This window comes from Setaria italica, chromosome I, assembly GCF_000263155.2.
Source record: "Setaria italica strain Yugu1 chromosome I, Setaria_italica_v2.0, whole genome shotgun sequence".
Classification (NCBI taxonomy): domain Eukaryota; kingdom Viridiplantae; phylum Streptophyta; class Magnoliopsida; order Poales; family Poaceae; genus Setaria; species Setaria italica.
Genome location: NC_028450.1, coordinates 41,240,373 through 41,262,973, shown reverse-complemented (window position 1 = coordinate 41,262,973; position 22,601 = coordinate 41,240,373). Strand labels below are relative to the sequence as shown.

The 22,601-nt window shown below is 45.2% G+C and overlaps 3 protein-coding genes across 5 annotated transcripts; 2 read left to right on the top strand and 1 right to left on the bottom strand.

The window, feature by feature from the left end:
- Positions 1-8,299: 8,299 nt before the first annotated feature.
- On the top strand, positions 8,300-14,596 carry LOC101768838 (receptor-like serine/threonine-protein kinase ALE2). 2 transcript variants are annotated; one of them, XM_004954300.4, is made up of 8 exons: positions 8,300-8,914; positions 10,241-10,354; positions 10,441-10,530; positions 10,732-11,106; positions 11,189-11,449; positions 12,083-12,472; positions 12,847-13,087; positions 13,480-14,596. In XM_004954300.4, exons 1-8 carry the CDS (start codon positions 8,845-8,847, stop codon positions 14,147-14,149), a joined length of 2,211 nt encoding a protein of 736 aa, XP_004954357.1. In that variant the 5' UTR covers positions 8,300-8,844; the 3' UTR covers positions 14,150-14,596. The 2 variants fall into 2 exon arrangements, with proteins under 2 accessions (XP_004954357.1, XP_004954358.1); XM_004954301.4 differs by having other exon boundaries at positions 8,301-8,914; positions 10,735-11,106.
- A 180-nt stretch (positions 14,597-14,776) lies between these two features.
- LOC101768439 (exosome complex component CSL4) lies at positions 14,777-17,888 on the top strand. Its single transcript, XM_004954299.4, has 7 exons — positions 14,777-15,015; positions 15,091-15,165; positions 16,491-16,579; positions 16,736-16,820; positions 17,039-17,120; positions 17,230-17,342; positions 17,623-17,888. Exons 1-6 carry the CDS (start codon positions 14,833-14,835, stop codon positions 17,316-17,318), a joined length of 603 nt encoding a protein of 200 aa, XP_004954356.1. The 5' UTR covers positions 14,777-14,832; the 3' UTR covers positions 17,319-17,342; positions 17,623-17,888.
- A 241-nt stretch (positions 17,889-18,129) lies between these two features.
- On the bottom strand, positions 18,130-22,431 carry LOC101768038 (carboxyl-terminal-processing peptidase 2, chloroplastic). Of its 2 annotated transcripts, XM_004954298.3 has the most exons (13): positions 22,195-22,431; positions 21,420-21,753; positions 21,167-21,319; positions 20,731-20,813; positions 20,434-20,642; positions 20,205-20,273; positions 20,000-20,115; positions 19,825-19,900; positions 19,708-19,749; positions 19,037-19,145; positions 18,794-18,891; positions 18,613-18,706; positions 18,130-18,506 (listed from the first exon to the last, which is right to left on the bottom strand). In XM_004954298.3, the coding sequence occupies exons 1-13, from the start codon at positions 22,282-22,284 to the stop codon at positions 18,378-18,380; spliced, it is 1,602 nt and encodes a 533-aa protein (XP_004954355.1). In that variant the 5' UTR covers positions 22,285-22,431; the 3' UTR covers positions 18,130-18,377. The 2 variants fall into 2 exon arrangements, with proteins under 2 accessions (XP_004954355.1, XP_022679467.1); XM_022823732.1 differs by lacking the exons at positions 21,420-21,753; positions 22,195-22,431 and having other exon boundaries at positions 20,434-20,646; positions 21,167-21,200.
- Positions 22,432-22,601: the final 170 nt, after the last annotated feature.

Genomic DNA, 22,601 nt, shown 5'->3' with positions numbered 1-22,601 from the left:
ATAATATGTTAGATACACTGACATGAAGGACTCTATACTCAATGACGTAAAGTTATTTTGATGAGACATAAAGCTTGCTTATATAGGCTTTCGTGTTTTTAACCCACCATCCTCCACCACACGTTCACATATGCATGGGATTTCGCACCATCACATATGCACAACGGACAAACCTCTAGCAATCATTCAAATAATTTTGATATTTAAATAATAGATGATTACTTATTGATTCAAAAGTTACCGTTAAATAATATTTGCAGTACCATCACGTACCATGCTCACGCTCACGGTACGACTCCCGTTCCACGCATCAAGAACCACTCCCGTACCACGATTATGTACCACTCCCGTACCATACTCATGTACCACGCAAAAATCCGGTTTCATAACTGTTAGTGACAAATTTTGTAAATATTTTTTATAAACATCACATATAACTTATGTACCACTCCAAAGCCTGGTACCACAATAAAAAAACTGCCCATTTTAGTGATAAAAATATCACAAATATTTTTTATTATGTGACATGTTTGACTCATGCACCACCCCAAATCCTGTTATCACAATCAAAATACCTTCTATTGACAAATCTTATATATTTTTTTAGGATACCAAATGTAGCATTGCATTATGTACAACTCAAGGTCTAATTAGCTTTCACTATACATATATTTGTAGTTGCACGGATAGAGAGTGGCAACATCTTGCGCAACATTTACATGTGCTATAAAAAGATCACAGTAGAAACTACACATTAAAAAGTAAAGCATGTAAATTCTAATTTTTCCAAATTATACAAGTAGGAGCAAGCATGTTACAGTATAAACTGATCCTGTATACACCACCATAAGTTTTTTTACATCTCTAAAAATTTCACAAACACAAATAAAAAATATGCATCATTTTTTCCTTCACATATTTCATTCCATTCATATTGTGATTCCCACATACGTTCAAAAACTAAAAATGCACAAGCCATGTCCCATACTATCAACAAACATGCCATTGAGTTATGAGAAGATGGATCAGTGGCAGAGTATCTAAAATCCAATTTCTTTTAACAAGAACATACATCGTATTCCTAGCACAGAACAGGGATAGATCAACCAAAGGAGTTGGTTGGAGGGGAAGCATTAGTATAGCTTATAGTCAAGGCCCGGCGCACACGAAAAAAGTTAAAATAAAAAGGTGGAAAATTCAAATGAAAAATGCCTCGAGATTTTCTAAAATCCAACAAACAGTAGGAGGAACCATGGGGATATAACCTGTCAGGGACCACGAACAGAACATTGTCAGTTTCGTCAACCAGAGAACTAAATCCGTATAACAAAATGACGATGTGACATTGTCACTTTCGTCAACCAGAGAACTAAATCCGTATAACAAACTGATGATTCCCTCATAGACACAGGTTATGCCATTCTCAAAGAGAAAAATAGACGGGAGCATATGGAAATGCTCGAAAGCATCAAATGAAGTAGCTTGGATTTGGAAACAGATAGATAAAAATAAATGCAAGCATACAAAACAAGATTTATTGACCAGTAAACTAAATAGCAACTAAGCCATGTTTCTACGTCTGTACACGATGAAACAATCACAAAATGAAAGGTGGGCAAGCTACTTGTAACAAGATGACCTGGCATAGAAACATTTGATTGAATTAACTGTACCAGGAACATGCTAAAGGTCACACACACAAGTTTTATCCACTAAAACAAATGTTATGCAAGATTACTCAAGTAGTTGATGGTTGTAGCATGAAAGTGACATCACAAATCAAAAGCCTGAGCTCGAGCTTGATAGGTACCAAGACATCAACCAGTTGTTGCTACATGAGATGCACACGACGCGAGCTCAGCAAATAATTACTGAATTGTGTTAAGAAATTAAAATAACATGTACTCAGTTTGTTAGAAGATTTAAATTAGACTACTAATAATTGAACACATGTTTCAGTATAAGTAACACTATAATTTAGGGTTAATTGGAACGGTACCATTGCAACTTCACAAGTTTGGAGATATACCATTACAATTCGCGTATTTGTAACCATGCCATTACAATTCATGGGTTGTCTGAATCGTGCCATTTTATACGTCTTCGTTGCTCTTGGACCCACCCACAAGCCTCTGTATTTTCGTATGGTCTGAAATGCCCATGGTGACGTTGATGTTGCTTTTCGTATGGTCTGAAATGCCCATGGTGACGTTGATGTTGCCCGGTCCTTGCGGCGGCCTAAGCCACCGCCGCCTGGTACCACCGTTGCTGGATCTGGCCCTGACGGCCAGATTCGTCGCCGCAGGTTCCCGGTTGAAAGGAAAGAGAGGGGGAAGGTGGAGGGACGGAGAAAGGGAGAAAGAGCGACGACGAACAGGGGAGAGAGGGGTGACATTCAAGTGATTTTGAATATTGAAAAGGACCAGGATCAAAGTTGTGAAGAGGATGTACCATAGCTTATACGATATGACATAAAGCTACTATATAGATGGGACTTAATTCAGAGGAGGAGGGTGCAGGAACAGATCTCGAGCTAATCCTAAACGGTCCAGATACCTCCTATTGACGCTCTCTAGAGTAAGGGGTATTTGATACCAGCGGGCTAAAGTTTAGTTCAGTCACATCGGATGTTTGAACATTAATTATGAGTATTAAAGATAAGCTAATGACAAAAATAATTGCTAATTCGCAAGATGAACCCATTAAACCTAATTAATATATTATTAGCACATGATGCTACAGTAAACGCCAGCAAATCCTGCTAACAGCCTAGTCTGTTGTTAATTATGAATTAATTAAATTTAATAGAATTATTTGGAACGACTTATGCAATTAATTTTATAATTAGTTCAAGTTCCATCCTAACGTTGCGAACCGAATTAAAAACGACGAACCTTTGTGCAAAGGCGACATGCAACGCATGTTCCAGGATTCGTGCTCCCGTATTGAGATTCCCAAGATAGAAGAAGGAGAAGCCGCGTCATTAATTGGCGCGAGGACCCAGGAATGGATGGAGCCTGCCTGCCGGAATTCCTCCCCCGTCCCCGACTCCCCGTGCTGCCGTGCCCTCCTCTGCTCCGCGCGGCGCCGTGCCGTCCGGTCCCGGAGGCTTGGGATCGGATAGGACCTGCTTGCTGGTGGGCTCCAGTGGCCGTGGCCCGGGGAGGGTCGTGCGCAAGTCAAGTACAACACCGCCTGCAACCCCACTTAAAAAAATGGGACTGGAAAAGCAGTCGCACGCGTCAGCTCAATCCGGTGCCCACGATGACGATGACGACAAACGCGCGACCGTACAACGAGGTCGAGGCCGCATTTTTCCTTTGCGTTTGATACGCTGCTGCTTGGTTTGGTGGTCGACGGCGAGTCGGCAGCGATTCTGCGGCGGCGGCGGCGTGTCACACACGAACTTGTGCTTCTCCAGTTCTACTCCTCCTCTGCGTGTGGACGCAAAAGGATTATTTTTGAGACGGCAAAGCGCAAGCGCGTCGTCGCCTGTGTGTGACGACGTGCAGCGGCCGCCGGAGCCGGAAATGCGGGGGCACGTTCGGCCCCGGGTGCGGTGGCCGCGTGTTCTTATTGCCGCTGCGGCTTTACCTTCAATGCCTGCCTTTTGTTGTTTCGATTCTTCAATGCAGTGCAGGGATGGTGTGTTGGCATTTACGAACCCGGCAGCTGCTACTGCCTGCAGCTACAGTGTCGTTCCCGTTCAGTACTACTAATCCACTGTCAGCTTGCGTTTTAGACTCTAGAGCCGTGTTTACTTAGCGGGGAACAAAACAGCCGTGCACGATCGGAAACGAAAAGGCTACAACGAACGTGTGGGAGCGGGGGCAGCTCCCCTCGAACAGAGAAAGCAAGAGGAACAGCAACGGTTGGGATCGCGTACGTGGAGATCCGTGCGTCTGGCCGTGGGCCCGGGGTGGGGACCACGCAACTGTCGAGGCCCGGGCGGGCGTGAAAAGGCACGTCACGACCACTGCTGCTGTGCGCGCCTGCTCGGTGCTCGCTGCATCCCAGATTCCCAGTGCATCGGCATCGGCATCGCCTCGCCCCCTCGTGAGCAGCGACGCATGCTTGCCTTGCCCGCCGGTTTCTCTTGGAGCGACGAGCAGCTTTCGATTGGATGGTCCCGCGCAGGTGGTCCTTTCTCCATGCAAACCATCTTTAAAAATGTAGCGCGTGCGTGGCTCGTCGCCGCACCGTGATCTTTTGCATCGATCTCAGAGAGTAGGGAGGGCCATCCGGCCCTGGCTGACCTCCCCATGCATGCGCTGCAGCCACGGCGTGCAGGTGCAGTGCATTGCATCATCGACGTACTGTACGTTTGGCTCCTCCTCGACGTGCCGCCCCGCGCTCACGCTGGAGTAGTAGTACTGGACCACACACGGCAGGACAGGCTACATTACATGCACGGCTGCGTCAGCAGCAAGCAAGCCCCTGCTTGCTTGCTTCCTTGTACCAATGTGCCGTGACAGCGGGAAGGGGAGGGGAGGCGACGATCAGAAGCAGCGCCCCAACCCCAACGCCTTTTCCTTGGCGCCGTCAGGCTGCTCGGTCGGCTCCGTGAGTGCAGCCTGCACGGCCATGCTCGCAGTCTTTTCCATCCGCACCTTTACCTCCCGTCGCTGATGGCGACTGTTTTTTTTCGTCGTTTCAGCATGCTGATGCTGACCCACCCGCCTCTCCCGGTCTCGGCCTCGGATAAGGACGGCCCTGTGCACCGCACTTTTGCCCAGTCCCCCCTTTCCTAGTAATCTACGAGTAGGTGTACGTTGTCTCGTAGCTACCCGTGTGTCGTACTGTCGTGTGATTTTCACTTTTCACCTTTCTTCACCACGTACTATGTTTTTTTTTTGAGAGAGAGAGGATTCACCCTGTACTATGTGCTAGCCAAAAGTTAGTGTGCCGCCATCTGGGCCGGCAGCAAACAGGTGGAAGGCCCAGTTTGAGACCCGAGTGAATGAATACATTGGGCCTTATCCTTTCTCTGCGCTCAAATGGAATCAGCCAGCGCCGCGTCCACCTCCTCCCCCCGCCGGATCCCGACGAGACGACGGTCTTCTTCTCTTCCTTCCACTCCGCGCGCCTTCATGCCACCGACGTCCGCTCCCCTGGCCCTGGATATCGTGATGTCCCTGCCGGATTCTTGTTTTAAGAGTCTAGCCATTTAACTAGAAAACATGCCTTTATATAAGGGAATTTTGTAAACATACCATGAGGTGAAATTTTAGCACTATGGTAAAAGAGTAAATGGGGGTTGATCAGTGGTATGTTTGCAATTTTCTCTTTTATGTAATGTGTACAGCTACTAAAATCTCTTCACATTTTGCACAATGAATATCTACAAATTGAACCACATCCACAGCTCCTTTTGTAGAAGTGGTAATAATGCTATAATTGAGGGTACTCAACTATCTTTTGTTGAAAAAGGAATCACATGTTTGAAACTAAACGAAAACTTACATGGATTCACAAGCTCTTCAAAAGCCTTTTATAAAAACAGAAATTACTTGTAACGCCCAAATGACACCATAATCATCAGTCGGCCAGCGAATATATAGGTATCCTCTCTGAACTCTTGGGCTCTAGGCCTTATTGCAAATGATTCCTTAGTCAATTGTGCAGTCCTGCCTACTAAAGGTGAAAAGGTGAAAAGGAACATATCTTATGGACCGCTTCAGCAGGGTCACGGAATTGTCTTGTTATGGAAATAGGAAGTACCATGAATGGAACAAACAATCGTCAGAGTCCTATTACTATGCACCTCCAAGAATGTGTTTGATGAAGCAAGGATTCATATTGATGTTTAAAGGAAGCTTAGTGTAGTACTCCTCAGCATACATGCCCGGTGAGGAACAAAATAGTCATGCGCATCCTCAGCAGTTCATACGCCATCCCAAAAATGCTGACGAAAAAAATGTTTCGAAGTAAACATGCCTGGTGGGTTTTGTGCTATGAAATCAATTTCTTATCTGCAAGACAATTTTCGACTTGTCTAATAACAATCCTATGTTTCTGTGTGCCATGGCTAACTGCTAATTTGATCTGTTTCCCAGGGTCATCCTGACTGCCGGCTTCATCATTTTCTCCATGGCGGTTCTTTATGTTGTCTCGAGACGTATCGGTCTGTTGACGCTGCAAAGGAAATTGACTGATGCAATCAGATCAGGTTCATCATCAGCTGAAGGCATTAGGGAAATTCATCGGTACACCCGGCAGGAAGCTATCCTGACCGTTCATCTGCTTTGATCCTTATGCGATTTTGTCTTTAGTTCTTGCATTACACTCGTATGTTTTTTTTTCAGCTCGTGTGTGCACGGACTTGTTTTTTGCCAAACGAGAACGTCCGCCCCTGCATAGCCTTCGCTTCACGCCTTCACGGGAGGAGCAGACCAACGGCAACGCGAGCACAGCAAATCAGCGACTGCCACCATTGCCACGCTGCCGGGCACTACGATGCCCTGTCACATGTCAGTGATGCGTCCAACGCTGCCACGCTGGATGCTTACCCAAAAGTCGTCCCTCGTCAGGGCGTCAGGCACACGCGCGCCTCCTTTGCTCTTGCTCGAGCCGTCCGTGACCGTGACGGTTTTTTCTCCTCCACCTGTAGACTGTACTAGTAGTACACTAGTCACTAGCGCCTGACCTGACACTGGCCTAGGCACAGGGCCCATAGGCAGGGGCAGGGCAGCCCCTGCTTGCAGTTACAGTTCCGAATGTAACCTTTAGACGTGTACGCGCTGACCACCGTTGGATCGTCTACAGTAAGTATGCGCGAGTGTGGATTGATCGGGAGGCTTTTTACCTGGTTCATTTCCCAATTGCAGAAAAGATCTGATTCTGTGCACCATCACTGTATTTCTTCTTCTGTTTCAGAATGTAGGTCGTTTTAGCTTTTTTGATACATAGATTTTGATATGTATATAGAAAAAATCCTATATTTAGGTGCATAGCAAAATCTATATATGTAGAAAATCTAAAGCGATCTACATTTTGCGATGGAGGGAGTACTGGACTATCAATAGAAACAACAAACTTCTGAAAAAGATAAATCATTACTAGACATTTTTTCCATGGCTACAAATGCGTCGTTTGATGGCTAGACAATCCTCCTCCTTTTCCTACAAATTGGAGGAGTCAATAAATATGTATAGTAGAAAGCATACTCTTTCAGGAGATATCATGAGGAAGCCTGAATTTTTGGAGATCTTGGTATTGATTTGGTGGTTTCTAAGATATGCCATAGCTATTATTCTAGCTATTTTAGCGCTCTGGTAGAGTTTTATCCTGCCTCTTATTCGCTTGACCCGTGTGTTATTTGATTTTCACGGCCCTGAGGGAGTGTGTTTGATGATGACACAATCTCATACCCTTTTTTCTACAAATTAAAGATACCAATAAATGCAGATATATATATCACAATAATGCCTCGTATTTTATAATATGGTATGATTTTATGATTTCTAAGATATGCCAAATTTATTAGTTCTTGATCTTTTGTACCAATTTTTAACCCTACTATTCATATAGACTTGAAGTGTCCTTTATATTATTTTTTCTAAAAAATGACAAAAGGAGTATGTACCTCATGATCTTTCTTATTATAATAAGGGGGCAATCACCCCAACCTTCTTTGGAGGCTATTTCGTAGATATCGGAGTCTGAACCCTGGCCGACCAACTCCGCTAATGCCGCTCCTAGAAATAATTTTATTAGCGGCTTTCACGCCCCCGCTTCTATTCATTATAGCATCGCTGGATTACATTTATAGAGTAAATAATTTCATGCTTGTCCTCTTTTTCCGTTACGGAGCACACCATTGCTCATGCTATCTAGACACGGATGTAGTCACCACCTACCACATTTTATCGCATGTGTGCACAAATATCCCACCACAACCAGCCTCTTGGTTTTCCCTCTCACAATGCTTCCTCAATGTCTTTCTGCCATTCTCTTCCTTTTTCTCTCTATTAGTGACTATTTGCAAGTGGATAAATCATCATTTTTCTACCTTTTTAATTTCCAAGTGAAGTTGTTCTGACGCTAGTACGTGACAGTCGTCGATGCAGCGTATCGTTCTCGCCATCCTAGTCCTCCGGTTACACGAGGATCATCACGTCAGGGCATATCCGCATTGACCGTTGGCATCTTTTTTTATTCCGTTCTTTCAACCGGTTCCAAACAAGAAAGAAAAAAAAAACAAAAGCAGTATAAACTCGACAAAAGAACACTTTGACTCTAGATGCCAAAATCCAGGCCCAATAACCTATGCAGCCATTGCACGCCCGATCGCTCGTCCTCGGACCTCGATCCGAGGAAAAAAAAACAAGCAAAGCTCCAAAGCAAGCGCGTTTGCCACCTCGCTGACCTCCACCGCGAACTGTTCCGGCCGCGCCAGTCCTGCAAGTGCACAGGCCCCGGGCGGGCCCCACCATGCCACCACCACCTCCGCCTCCTCTGTCCTCGGTCCTCTTGCTTCCACCCCTCGCCTGGATTCGAATTCCAATAAAGCAAGGGTAACCGCGGGATTAGCTGCTCATTAACTCGACTCCAAATCGGGAGTACTGGCGGTAATCGGCGTCCATCCACAGCAGCCACAGCCAGCAAAACCACCAAACCCAGCGGGAGAGCAGCCACGGCAATTTAATGCCTTCCCCACACGGCGGCCCCCTACTCCTCCTCCCCGTCTTCTCTGCGGAGTGAGAGAGAGAGACAGCTCGCTTCGCCTCGCTGCCAATCTCAGTCGCCGCTGCCGATCCCCCGCCACCGCCGCCGCCCCGATCCGGCGCTCCCAGGAGCTCCCAGATCCGCCGCCCGGGCAATGCTGTAGCGCACCGGGCCGGGATGGGCGGCGTCGGCGCCGGATTGCTGCTCCTGCTCGCCCTCCTGTTCCGCGCGGCATCCGCTCTCCACGGTACGAACGCCTCCTCCCTCCCTCCCTCGCTCGCTCCTTTTTCCTGCCCGTGCTCGCTTCGCTTCCCGCTGGCATTGCGCGGTGTTGAGTGAGCGGCGAGCTGGCACACAGTGCGCTTGCGCTTTGGGCTGGGGGTTTGGGGGCCCGGGGATTGCGCGCCTTTCGTGCTGCGTTTCGGCGCGAATCCTTTGCGTCCTAGCTTCCCGGGGGCTCTGGTATGGTGCGCCGTTCCTGTCACGGGCTCGGGTGCTTGGAATCGGGGTGTGCTGCTGCCTCTCTAGACTCCAGCGCGCGAGCGTGCCGGGGATGGGTATTTTTGGTGTGGGATGCGGAATTCAGCTGCTGGGGGCACGGTTTTTGGGGAAAAATGTTTTGGATTGCGGCGGGCTTGATGATTTCTGCGATGTGGAGAGGATCTAGTGAGATGTGAGGTTTACGATAGTGTCGGTGGGCTGGGTTGCCACTTCGTCCCCGCCCCTGCGTGTGAGGGGAGGCTCTGGCGAGTGGCAAGTGTGTTTTGGAATTTTGGCTGACACCGAAAGCTCGGAATCACGAGATTGTGACGGATTCTACTTAGGGTGACATGCCTTTCTCAAGGACTTTCGTGCTGCAAGCAGATGGTGCTCAGGGTACATGGGATTGTTGGATGCAAAGGTTGCCATGTAGTGTGTTTTGTGTAGGGAGGCTGTGATTTCTAGCTGATCTTCCTTACCATGCATGTTTGTGTAAAATGTACTCAACTAGACCTTTGAAGCATGTGTTACACTAAAGTTTCTCCTTCAAGGGGGCTTATGTTGCATTTGTATGGCCTGGTAACAACGGTTGCACGCTCTCCGAGCCTCGTGACCAGGCATAAGATCTTAGGGAGAATAGAGCCTATGTGGAGCGGTGCATAAAATCGCAAATAGAATATTCTTTGGTAGTTTATTTCGACTAGGTTTGTATTGAAATTTGATTCTTGTAGACAGCGCTACCATTGTTAGGCAGGGGAGGAAATGATTCTTGTTGGGTATTTAAGAAAGTGCAAGTATGAAATTTGCAATCAAATAACTTATGTGAAGCTACGCACCATTTTTCAGTGCACTAATTTTTTTTCCAGAATCAAGCTTTTGAAAAAGGTTTTTTCTCCGAATATCACCAAGCTTTGTTTTAGAAACACGGAAACAGTAATTGCCGATAGAAATTGGCCATTTAACTCCAATGCACCACATTCCTTTATGATGTTACATTTTTTTTGCAGTGCTTATTTATAATTGGTACATAAACTCCCCCCAGGGTTTACTATTTTTCATTTGGTGTAAACCCTAAACCCTGTATATTCTGCAGCAACCATATTGGCTAGTCCAGCACTGAGTCCATCAAAGCCCCCTGAAGTGAGATCGTTTGGACCTCGAATTTCTCCTTCGTTTCCTCCAAGGGCAATGCCTCCGGAACCTCCTGGTATGTAACTACGGCAACTTAAATACTACAGTATCAAAACTTTAATTTTTCATAGACAGATGTTTAATTTCATTCTATTCTTGTAGGTATTGCTGCGCGCCATCACCGGCACAAGCATGCGCACCGGAGAGAGTCAAACCAAGGCCCTTCACCATCCTCATCACCACCACCTGAAGGTTTGCTACTCATTCATGGAATTCACAATTTTATGTTGCCAGGAATCCCTCTATTACTTTACCGAATCTTATGCTTATGTCATCTGACTGTGGTCTATTCGTCTAGTGCTGTTGCTATTGAGATTTTAGCTACTGTTATGACTAAATATATATGAGTGTATGCACTTTTCTCTATTCATTGAATGGTTTATTGGTCTTTAGCAGGTTGTTCTAGCTATACTTGCACGGAGCCACTAACTGCAACACCAATTGGCTCCCCTTGTGGCTGTGTTGAGCCTATTAGTGTTATCATTGATCTGGATGTAGCTCCGTATCTACTGTTCATGCGCATAGCAGAGTTAGAAGTTGAAGTTGCAGCTGGGACATTTCTTAAACAAAGCCAGGTGAAGATCATGGCTGCAGTTGCAAGTATCCAGGATGACCAGAAGACACGGGTGACCATCTATTTGGTGCCACTAAGAGAACACTTTGATACTTATACAGCATCCCTAATATCTGATAGGTTCAGGGATAAAAAGGTTCAGATAAATTCATCTATTTTTGGAGATTATAAAGTTATCAATATCAGCTATCATGGTAAAACCCTTTACATGGAATACCCCTTTCGTAGGTCACTTGCTCGAATTATGTTTGTAAATATACATCGTTGTCACTGCAGGATTGCAATCCCTCTCACCATCTCTGCCTGGGGGACTGGATCCTTCAGGAACTGAAGATCCTATAACTGCGGCAGTGCCCAATCAGAAGAAAAAGCACAAGAAGTCAGATATTTGGATCATTGTGATAGTGTCAGGATCTTCTCTTGGACTTCTGTTGACATGTGCTGTTATCCTGATTTTAATAATAAAGTGGAAGAAAGTTGGACGGCTTCATGACGCTATGAGCTCTGCAACTACCCCAGCAGCTAACAGAAGATATGGTATGGTATTAAAACATATTTTGGTGTGTTCTTTTATTAGTTCTTTTCTGCTTTGTTTGTTTATGCTTTGTCAACTATCTGTTGCTTATGGCTGCTTGGAAAATATGTAGAAGTAACGCTGTGATGGGATGAGTTAGCATCACTCTGTTTTCTAGAGCATTTATTATCATTTTCATGTTGCTAACTTCAGATTTTTATGGTCAACATCGGAAAACTTTGATTGCTTGCATACTGAAGCACCACTTAAAAAGGAGGGAGTACTGTTCACTATTCCATGTGGTTGGATAAAATGAAAATTGATATTTAATGATTGCACATAGTTATTCCCTGCAGAACTATAAATGTCTCTTGGTAATCTGTTCTGTGGTGGTTAAAGTTTTTAGACTCGACCAATTTCCTTATGAGAAATGTGCATTAACAGTTTCTAATTTTCTAAATCTTTGTTAGCATATGATTGACAACAAAATCTGGTGGTAAAGGTCCCACAAGTTCAATCTTGAGAACACTAAATGATTTCTACTCTTAAAAGTGCTGCATTTATTTCTTCTATAATGAAATGATACACAACTCTCCTGCGTATTCGAGAAAAAAGTGATGCAGTTAGTCTGAAAACTCAATGTATGATGCATGCAGGCGCTAGATCAGCTTTGTCAACCAGCATGGTGAGCTCTGCGTCAGCATCAATGCTTTCAACAGTGGCTACTTGCACATCGTCTGTAAAGACATTTTCACTAGCCCAGCTACAGAAGGCCACAGATGGTTTTGATTCAAAAAGAGTTTTGGGTCAAGGGGGCTTTGGACGTGTCTACCATGGGACGATGGAGGATGGAAACGAAATTGCTGTTAAATTGCTTACAAGGGAGGACAGGAGTGGTGACCGTGAGTTCATTGCAGAGGTGGAAATGCTCAGTCGACTACACCACCGTAATCTTGTCAAACTGATTGGTATTTGCATCGAGCGGAACAAAAGGTGTCTTGTATATGAGCTCATACGCAATGGCAGTGTTGAATCCCATCTCCATGGTATGTAAAATAGAAAAGCTGTGCTTGACAACTCTTGCAAAGAAAGTGTTGACTGCATGAATCTCCATAAAATAATCGATGAGGCTTATTTATTTGTTCAAACATGGACTTGCTGAATCAACTGCCATTCTAATTATAGGACTTTGAGTTTTTTTAATGTAGTTTAAGGAATGTGTTTCTATACACTGGGCCCTCCCTGTTAAAAGTTAAATCTCTCTGATGACGTGTTTTAGTGAAACCACATTACCACAGCACTCAGAAACAAAAAGTACAGAAATCCATATTTTCCTCTGTGTTTCTTGTGCCTATTCTAGGATTTTGCGACTTGTGTCATTGTTTTGGGTTGATCCTAGCCTTTTTTTTTTGTCTACTAGGTGCTGATAAGGCTAAGAGGACACTGAACTGGGATGTTAGGATGAAAATTGCTCTTGGGGCTGCTCGAGGCTTAGCGTATTTGCATGAAGATTCAAACCCTCATGTCATACACCGTGACTTCAAGGCCAGCAATATATTGTTAGAGGAAGATTTCACTCCCAAGGTTACTGATTTTGGTTTGGCAAGGGAAGCATCCAATGCAACTCAACCCATTTCTACCAGGGTAATGGGTACTTTTGGGTAAGACACACTTCATTTATGTCAATAACCATGTGATCATTAGTTAATAGTTGTATAATCTGCTGCACCTTGCTATGTGAGATCATGATAGGACGACTTTGGTTCTCTTTATGATTTGTACTAATTTACTTTCTGGATGCACTCCTGGACATCACTGTTGGAGAAACATGCAGCTAGTATAATTGGCTTGATTAAATTCTAGAATTCCTGCTAATGATTCCTTGAGAATGTTCATACCTTTTTGGTGTTGAACAATGACAATGCTTGAGGGATCATTCCTTTTTTTTTTTTGCTAGACTATTCATGGCCATAAAAATGGTTTTACCTACACTTCATACTCCAAAGTGGCTTGGTATTTACTTGATTGTATAATTTTCTCTTTGACTGCACAGCTATGTTGCTCCAGAATATGCAATGACGGGGCATCTTCTTGTCAAGAGCGATGTCTACAGTTATGGGGTTGTCTTGCTGGAGCTTTTGTCAGGAAGGAAACCCGTAAGCATCTCTGAGTCCAAGGATCCTGAGAACCTTGTGACTTGGGCCCGTCCTCTGCTAAGCCATAAGGAGGGCTTGGAGAAGTTAATTGATCCTTCTCTGGATGGAAAGTTCAACTTTGACAATGTAGCTAAAGTGGCATCCATTGCTTCCATGTGTGTGCACACCGATCCGTCACAGAGACCATTCATGGGAGAAGTGGTCCAGGCGCTGAAGCTTATCTACAATGATCCAGATGAGGCTTGCAATGATTCCTATAGTCCAAGGAATTCATCTGATCAAGACGGTGACTATGAAGGGGGCCTGGCCTTTGAGAGTGGCAGCTGGGGGATCGGGGCCTCTGGGTGTCTAGACTATCGGAACTCCTTACCATTTGTTACAATGGACTACAGTTCTGGCCGACTAGAAGGACCGCGTGAGCCTCGAACGACATTGTCAACGGGCTCCCATGTCCAGTCACCAGTGCTACAGAATAGATCAGGCCCCTTGCGGATGAAGAAAAAGCTCGCCTCCTTCTACCGTTCTAGAGGCAGCATCAGCGAGCATGGGCACCTGCCGCGCCATTGATTGATGAATAAGCTAGTGTTAGGGCTGTTAGCTTCGGTTTGACTTTGGGGTTGAGGCTGGGAGGTTGTCATCACCTCTCGATGATTCTTGCCTCATGGTAGTGTACAGTTTTCCGGTGACCCTTGGGCTCGGTGCCTTGGGTATAGGTGTTTTTCATTTGCCTTCTGCTTCTTCCCCGGAAGCAATGAGGATGGGGGTGGCAGATGCTCTCTAATTTTGCAAATTGCGGTTCATTCCTCATGCATCTGATTTGTGTAATCTGGGTTAGGGAAGTTTCTTGCCGAAATTCTAGGCATCATGTGTGTTGTGACTAGGTGGTTGTACTTGATGCAGTTCTAGTTCATTGTAAACAGTGCTAGAGATCTTCCTCGCGTTGGCGAGGGGTGACTATACATCCGGCTCAGCTGTCAGGTGGTAACTGTGGTAATAATCTTTGGTTCGTTATTACTGCCTTGCCTTTCTCGCTGCATCGTTTCATTATGTGATGACTGTGAATCTTGGGCCCATCTGCAATCTTGGGCCCGATAAAAAAGCAGAAGGAAATGAAGAATAGTGGGCCCATCTGCAATCTTGGGCCCGATAAGCCCATCGCACGCCAGTCGCATAACCATTGGACCCACGAAGTCGAGTGAGAAAGGCAACGAAAACCCTCGCCCGCTTCCCCCAAACCCCAACAACTGCCAATGGCGGCCACCGCGATGGACCAGGACGGCGGCGGCGGCGACGTGGTCACGCCGGGGGAGCTCCTCGGTAACTCGTTAACCCTCGTGGCTGGGCGCGGAGCCTACGCGGATGGTCGCTCCGTGCGCGCGTCGGTCACAGGCCACCGCCGCATCGTGCCGCCCGCACCTGGCTCCGACGACCAGGTAGGGTTTGTTTGTTTGGGGTTTTCGAATGTCTTGTCTTGGTACGTATGACGAGTTGGTTCGGTTGGGTTGCAGAGGTCTACGGTGGAGGTGGTGGGGCACAAGGCCCATGGAGCCGTGCCGCAGCCTGGAAGCGTCGTCATCGCCCGAGTAAGATCTATCAGCAATCACCAGAGTTCGTTGCTGTTGTGCGAATTTTTCTAATCACCGAATACCGTAGTTGAATCAGTGGGCATCCATTGTTCGTCAGTAATTATGCAGGTTTAGGTATGCGATGGTGGGAGTATGGTGTATGGTTTACAGTTTACTTGTTTCTGCCAACACTCATATCACGGACATGCTTGTGTGAAATTTGGATGTTCCTTGTCCACATGCATGCCCTAGTTCAGGTTGAGGGTGGGGTGTTGCCATCATGCCATGGTTTGTGATTAGGGTAGTGCTGACACCCAGCCTGTTCGAAGATGTGTCTTGGACCTTGGAGCTTCAGGCTACTGGCTCCCTTCTGTTACTGTTTCACGCAATGGTTAAAGGTTTTGGATCTTGTTGGCATCTGTTCGAGGTCAAAATTGGCAGATCTGGGCGAGCACGTCTCTGAACTGGTCTCCCAACTGGTCAGACCGGTTTGACCAAAGTCCTCAAGATGCAAATTGGACTTCACCATTGTGTAGCTCTCGTCGAGTAGATCAAAATGCATATGTAGAATGTCCGATTTGGAGTTCGATGAGAGAGTTATGACATCGGAAAGATCTGCACCTAGGAAAACCGGTCAGACCGGTTTGGTCTGTGTAGTCCGAGTTAGGAGTTGTATTTTGACACGAGATTTGTTAGGGGTTCGACTCTTGACGGGGCAAGACCTCCCCACCCTATAAATATAAAGGGCCACGGGCGATTGAGGGTATCCAATCGATCAAAAACCAATCTATCTTTTATTGTTTTACCTTTCTTCCTCGTTACCCTACTTTTCCAACCCCATGTGCTGTTCTTCTTCTGCCTCCATGGCATGAGGCACCCTAGCTGGCCTGTCGAGTCTAGGGCAACCCAAGGTGCGCCTACCCTGACGGGGTTCCTCCCGGGCGGGTGTTCGTTGGTCTCTCTCCGGGTTCCCCGGCGAGACCGGTCTAACCGGCCTGCCATACCGGTCTGACTGGCCTCCGCATCGACGCAACAAGGAGCGTCTTTGCGGGCTGCACGTTCAAGTGCTTTCGAGTGTTGGCCCTAAATTTGCATGAACAACATCTTTTGGAAATTATTTTTACAGAATAGATTGGGGAAAGATCTTGCACAAGTGTAGTTACCAGAGCGTTGTTAATGCTCTCTTCTTCAATAATTGCCTACCGCAATTTTATTATCATGACACTAAGTGGTACTAGTCATGCATCTTTGATTACTTATCTAACATAATTGTGGACGTCTCTTTGTTCTTAAACAGTGGAAGTTTCTGAAACTGCTGATTGCTGAAAGTTTTCCTGTTGCAGGTAACAAAGGTTATGCCTAGAATGGCCAATGCTGATATCATGTGTGTTGACTCAAAGGCAATCAAAGAAAAGTTCACTGGCCTGATAAGGTGGCGCCTTTGCCAATGATTTTGTTTTGCACACAGCTTCCATCTGTTATTGCTTCCAGCTGATGTCTTGCACCACATTTTCTTTAGTTGGTTGCTGAATTCTACACATGGACCAATCAGGGAAAAAATCATGCGTATCCTCTGTTTTATTGGCAGGCAGCAAGATGTTCGTGCGACTGAAATCGACAAGGTGGATATGTACCAGTCATATCGGCCTGGGGACATTGTTAGAGCTGTGGTTGTATCCTGAAGTAGACAATTCTAATGCAAATAATCTTTGTTTTCTTCTCTTGTTACCAACCTTGGTCACGCTCACTTGCCCTTGGGTCATTCGCATCCATGGGCTTCAATTGATGACATTTTTTTATCTTTATACTTTCAATTTGATATCTAGCCTGTTTGGATTAGTTTATATTTTTGGCTGGCTGGAGAAGTTGAGATCCTTAAATGATGCCAAAGCTTTCTCTCGGTGATGCAAGGGCCTATTATCTTTCCACTGCGAAGAATGAACTTGGCGTTGTTTCAGCACAAAGTATAGCGGGTATGAAAGCGTGCAGCATGCAATTTGTTTGTACGAATACATGGAACTGCTCCCATCATTTATGGTGCAGCAAAGTTTTATTAATCTTGCTTCCCATGTGTTTCTTCAGGTGGCACATTGGTCCCAGTCAGTTGGACTGAGATGCAATGTGACTTGACTGGCCAAATTGAACAAAGGAAAGTTGCAAAGGTGGAATAGATGTGCTAGCCATCCTGATAAATGGTAAATGTGTTAGTAGCTGATCTTCTCTTGAGATTTCTCCTGCAGTCCTAAGTATGGAATATATGGACTTCTATATAACAAGTCTGTTTGTGATACTACATCAATGTCGATGATTTGGTGCATCCGTGTGAATTTCTTATGCTATTGCAGTAGAAAATTGACTGTCTTTTCATCATTCACTGCTGCATGCTCATCTCTGTCTTTTCATTTGTTCTCAATCAATTGTGATTGAAATTTACAGGTCATTCTTCTCATAATTTTTTTTGTTCTCATATTACAGTTTTTGATGGTGTACAACATGGTGACCAGCGAAACCAGGACCTTGGCTGTGGACTGCTGGTTGTACGATGTCCAAATTCTTCTGCACGGAGCATTTTTTTAGAGAACCCTGGGTGAATGTAAGTGGGAGATCGTCCACAAAGATTGTTAGCCAGGAGAGTCCATCTTGTGATCTGTAACTCGTGAGCTAGTGACATTGCCGTTGAGCCGAGTTTTGTATACAGTGGAAATTCTGGTTTTGCATTTGTTGAGATGTGTTGCTGTGTCTTTCTGCTTGGCATGACGTAATGGCTTCCACTGGCGGCGCCAGATGGGCTGTCTACGTACTGGTTTCAAACGGGCATCTTGTAACGATATTTGTGATCTTTCGGTGTTTCATTTTCTGGCCACCCAGGCGTCACCTATGAGAGCCCCATGTTTCCAGCTCTAGCAGGCGTGGCCTAGATTCAGAGAAGCAATAGCTTTGTCAACATCATGGGTGATGCTGGCATACCAGACCAAACGGACGAAGCCGAAATAGCAGAGTTTGGCAGTGCTTCCATTCAAAATTGTTGCGGTTAGGATCTGTTCATGACAACCACGGCTTCACCCAGAAGCTGTACTTTTCATTTTACACATGCAACGAAATTGGAACCAAAATCAATGTTAATGAAATGAATTACGGATGCTAAGCCAGCATGGCCACGCAAAACCATAGGAAGCACAATGCTCATCTGTACAACCCATCCAACCCAAAATGTTGAGAGAAGGGCCTGGTCATGATCTTGCGAACAACTGTGCGGCATTCAGATTGCAAGGAGCCGTCGAATCCCTAAGGCAGCTGCAGAAGCCATCTTCATCTGTAGGGAATGACGCTGGCAGTGGTCGGTCTGGGATCACACCAACCTACCAAAGATACCATTCAAGACAACTCAAAAGGCAGATAAACCATAAGTGAGGGATTGTTTTCCTCAAATTCTTGTTTTTTTGAGGCAAGGAACTAGTTGCTTACCTTGTCAATGTCGGTATGCGCAGGAGTTTCATAGCGTGCTACAGTCACAGCTAAGCCAGACCCATCAGATAATCCAAAAACCGACTGAATCTTCCTGAATGTTAGCAGGTAACAGGAGTGAGATAATGAACATTCCGAATCAGAACAAGGGATTCAGTGATACAGGGAGGGCAAGCAGTACCCTTTTCCGTATGTTGGTTCCCCATATACCACTGCCCTTTTATTGTCTTTCAGTGCTCCAGCAAGGATCTCACTTGCACTTGCAGTTCCTTTATTTACCTAACAAGTTCAAAAGTGGCATCATCTGATGTGTACTAACCTAAGAAATAACAAGGAAAGCAGGATGACAGATAATGCAATCATCCTGGTAAATATTGTCTGAGTCCATCTGTCACTATTTTCTTTAAGCAATGCTAGGTCATACCAGCACAACCAAAGGTTCCGATGCAGCAATTGTATCAGCTCCATCTGCCTCATAAATATCACGGACACCTTGGCTATCGCATATATATACAATAACTCCCTTGTCCATCCTGGCAAAACAGGAGCAAAATTTAATACTTTAATCAACTTATATCAGTTACAATATAATACGATAGTAGTTTCTAAGGCTATTCTCAATGGGAGTTTCATGGACAATAAATGAGCTGCCACTTGGACAATTTTGATGACATGGCACACTATTTATGAGGTGAGAGAAGAAAGTGGTTTCATCCCATGAAACCATGTGTACACTGTTTCCAAGATCTTTGTGTCTTGCATGTAACCTTGGAAACACCAAAAGATGAAACTATGTATTGTGTGAGCTATTTCATCTATGAACTAAATACATTCTTGGTTATGTGGCACTCTTGGAAACATATATATGAAACTTTGCATTGAGAATGGCCTAAGTCTACATGAGTTGCTAGATATATTACAACAGCATGTAAACCTCGCACAAAGGTGACTGATAGAAGCTCCAAGTTTTAGAAGTCGAATTAATATGCCAGTGATTTTTTTCTAGGTGCACACGTGCGCAGTTAAGTAGCCCATCAAGATGCGTGAATAAAGCTCATACATTATATAAACAAAATGCGGTTTAAACAAGCTTACCAAATCTTTGCAATTTGAATTCCTTCAGGAAAGAGGCCACCACTGCATCAGATATAACCATGTTAAAATTCCAATAAGAAAATGTCAACATACATCCCAGTTTCTGCAGGCCCAAACCTGTTATTCCGCAGATCCAACACAAAGGATTTAACATTGTTGTCCCTTAATGTCTTAATGGCCTCCTTAACAGATTCTGCAGGAGGATAATCAATCAACATGATCAGCAGGACTTAGCATTTGGAAACATTAAGATGCATAAGAAAGACATTAGAGCTTTCTCCGAGTGGCAAACCTGCAGCATTCTGGTTAAATGTTGTCAATTTGATGTAACCGATCTTTGAGCTATCTTTTGCACCTGGAATCTCACACATCCTCGACCTCACTGGGTTTAAAGTGACTGTTTGTCTCCTGGCAATAATCAAACGTAACAGAATAATTAATGACTACTTTTCAGTAAACGAATTCGATTGTTAAAAGGGGTTGTACGATTTACTTACGTTAGAACGATATGCCTGGTATTGGCCCCACTACGAATAGACAAATCTACTGAACTTCCTTCAGGGCCCCTAGCAAAGAGTTGATAGAAGAACATCACCTCTCAAAACAATCAAGAAACATCATACAAAGGCAAAACTGAGGTATACAAGTATATACATTATCTGTTTTCTAACATTGCATTTTAGCCACTCATTGTTTAGTGCATATAATAATGCTAATTGGCCTTACTGTAAGCGTTCTGCAGCATCATATATATCCATGTCTTCAGTGCTTCTGTTGTCAATTGCCAAAATGATGTCTCCAGGAAGAATGCCAGCCTTTTCTGCAGGACCACCTGGGGTGGCTGTCATTACAGCAACTCCTGTAGGTGATCCATTAATTGCCATTGGGTAACTAATCGATAGACCTACACCCGTTAGTGCGCCTTGCGTACCAGACTTCCTTCAGAAAAGATAATGGTGCTCTTTATAAATTATACTAATTGCATTGTAGGCTTCTATGGAAGTCAACAATTGAGTTTTATACCCGCAAGCTCTTCAATTTCTCAGGTTCCAAGAAACGAGTGAATGGATCATCCAATGTTGAAAGCATTTTCTTGATTGCTGCATCTGAAATGCAAATTTGGTTAAGCAAAATGATCATATGGAATCAAAATTCTAACAGTATGATGATTTTTTTTCCAGAAAATCTATAATGCACTCGACTTCTGGATCATAGGACTCCCATTAGCTAATTAGTTATACACTAACACTGCTGCTCGGAGTTTTAGCAATCATGGTTTCCTCTGGATACTTGAACCTGTCCTCATTGTATGACAAATGTATTTGGAACCATTTTATTAAATGACTGTTGAATGCCTAATGCAGCTATACTTGCCACAATAGAAATGTGCTTGTGATGTATGAAAGGCAAGATTCTAGTACTAGTTAAGAAAAAGGAAGGCCAATATTCAGAACCATACATGTCTCTTCCCTTGTATTCATTGGTTCATTGCGAAGGGCATTTTCACGGTATCTAAACCAACTTTGCCCATTGAATGTTTTGTCATAGTAAGCTCGATCAACCGCGCGCCAAGCCTCCAGGAAAAGCAAGTTTTCCTCTGTAAGAGCCGAAGCTTGGATTACCCAATGACAAATTACACAGGTGTCAGTAGGCATAAGAACAATGTGGAGAAAGGATGAAGCTGAAGGGTTCTACCAATGTTGAGCACTTACACGAAGGTGTTGTATAAGAAGCTGCCGAGATGGACATGACGAGCACCACCCCTAAAACCACGCGGCCAAAACCAACAGACAAAAAGTTCTTGGATGCTCCATCCTGGTGCAATGCACTCATGGCCTGATAACATCGGTTGATATTGCTGTGCAAGACAGTCATCAGTGAGGAGTAACGAGACAGTATTCTCTTTATTGGCCGTGTCAATCTGGAGACTGACGGTCCACTCGCTAAACATTTGATGGATCTCCTACAGCATTGCTTCGTTTGAGCAAAACAGCAGGCTGCACCGCGCAGAGGTGGATGAGGTTCCCAAATAGATACAACTGCTACCTGTGATTCAATCAACAATGGTTCAAAATGATGGTGACTCTAAAAGGTAAACTTCTATGTAGGCCAAAAAAAGGTTGCGGTAACATGAAGGTAAGTTACGAGTTCAACCATCCAGGCAATGGCAGTGGTACATTTTGTACCAGAAGCACCAGCAAGTAAGCAAACATCAATGGAAGAAATGCTCTACGGACTCATGGGCCTACTCTACGTGCCGAGTAATTAAATTCCTAGGTTGAAAGTCTAGAGTTGTAGGGAATTGCAGCATCACCATGGTCATAGTAGAAGCAATCAGCAGCAGCAGCAGCAAGTGCTACTCGCTAGCTCCCACCCAACACCGACCCACTAACCGCCAGGGCCATGCTTATTGAAATACCAGCGCGCGAGAGCTTCAGAGATGGATGAGTGGCAGACACAGAGAAAGCGAAGCAGGGGGGTGATCACCGTGTGAAGGCGGCGAAGGGAAGCCCGCGACGGCGAGGCGGAGGACGCGGCGGATGCGGAGACGAAGAGCGCGCGAGAGCAAGTCGCCATCGATCTCCCCCTTTCCGCTCCCTCGGCGAATGGCTTTTCGAACGGGGAAGAGAGAAGCGAGGCCTCCCGTATTCTGGGGTCGCCGCTTTTCCGGTGGAGTCGAGGCGAAATTGGAATTTCTTTTTGACGGGGGTGGATGGATAATGGCCACGGAATTGCCAGGAGGAGAAGAGCAGCACGAGCTAGACGACGACGCCGGATTGGGCTAAGCGGCCTGGCCCACCACTCTGACTGCTCGCTGCACTTTTTTTCGGGGTGGGTGGATGGGCAACCGCCACGCAACGCAACGCGCTCTTCAGCCCGCGATGGTGACTCGT

Excerpts from the sequence above, each read along its gene's own strand:
- LOC101768439 (XM_004954299.4), top strand. The coding sequence starts at position 14,833 with ATGGCGGCCACCGCGATGGACCAGGACGGCGGCGGCGGCGACGTGGTC. Across the intron at positions 16,821-17,038 it reads ACATTGTTAGAGCTGTGGTT|CTTTCTCTCGGTGATGCAAG; the intron begins GTATCCTGAAGT and ends ATGATGCCAAAG. Across the intron at positions 17,121-17,229 it reads TTCAGCACAAAGTATAGCGG|GTGGCACATTGGTCCCAGTC; the intron begins GTATGAAAGCGT and ends GTGTTTCTTCAG.
- LOC101768038 (XM_004954298.3), bottom strand. The coding sequence starts at position 22,284 with ATGGCGACTTGCTCTCGCGCGCTCTTCGTCTCCGCATCCGCCGCGTCC. Across the intron at positions 19,901-19,999 it reads ATTTAACCAGAATGCTGCAG|AATCTGTTAAGGAGGCCATT; the intron begins GTTTGCCACTCG and ends ATCCTCCTGCAG. Across the intron at positions 18,507-18,612 it reads CGCATACCGACATTGACAAG|GTTGGTGTGATCCCAGACCG; the intron begins GTAAGCAACTAG and ends TATCTTTGGTAG.
- LOC101768838 (XM_004954300.4), top strand. The coding sequence starts at position 8,845 with ATGGGCGGCGTCGGCGCCGGATTGCTGCTCCTGCTCGCCCTCCTGTTC. Across the intron at positions 11,450-12,082 it reads AGCAGCTAACAGAAGATATG|GCGCTAGATCAGCTTTGTCA; the intron begins GTATGGTATTAA and ends TGATGCATGCAG. Across the intron at positions 12,473-12,846 it reads TGTTGAATCCCATCTCCATG|GTGCTGATAAGGCTAAGAGG; the intron begins GTATGTAAAATA and ends TTTGTCTACTAG.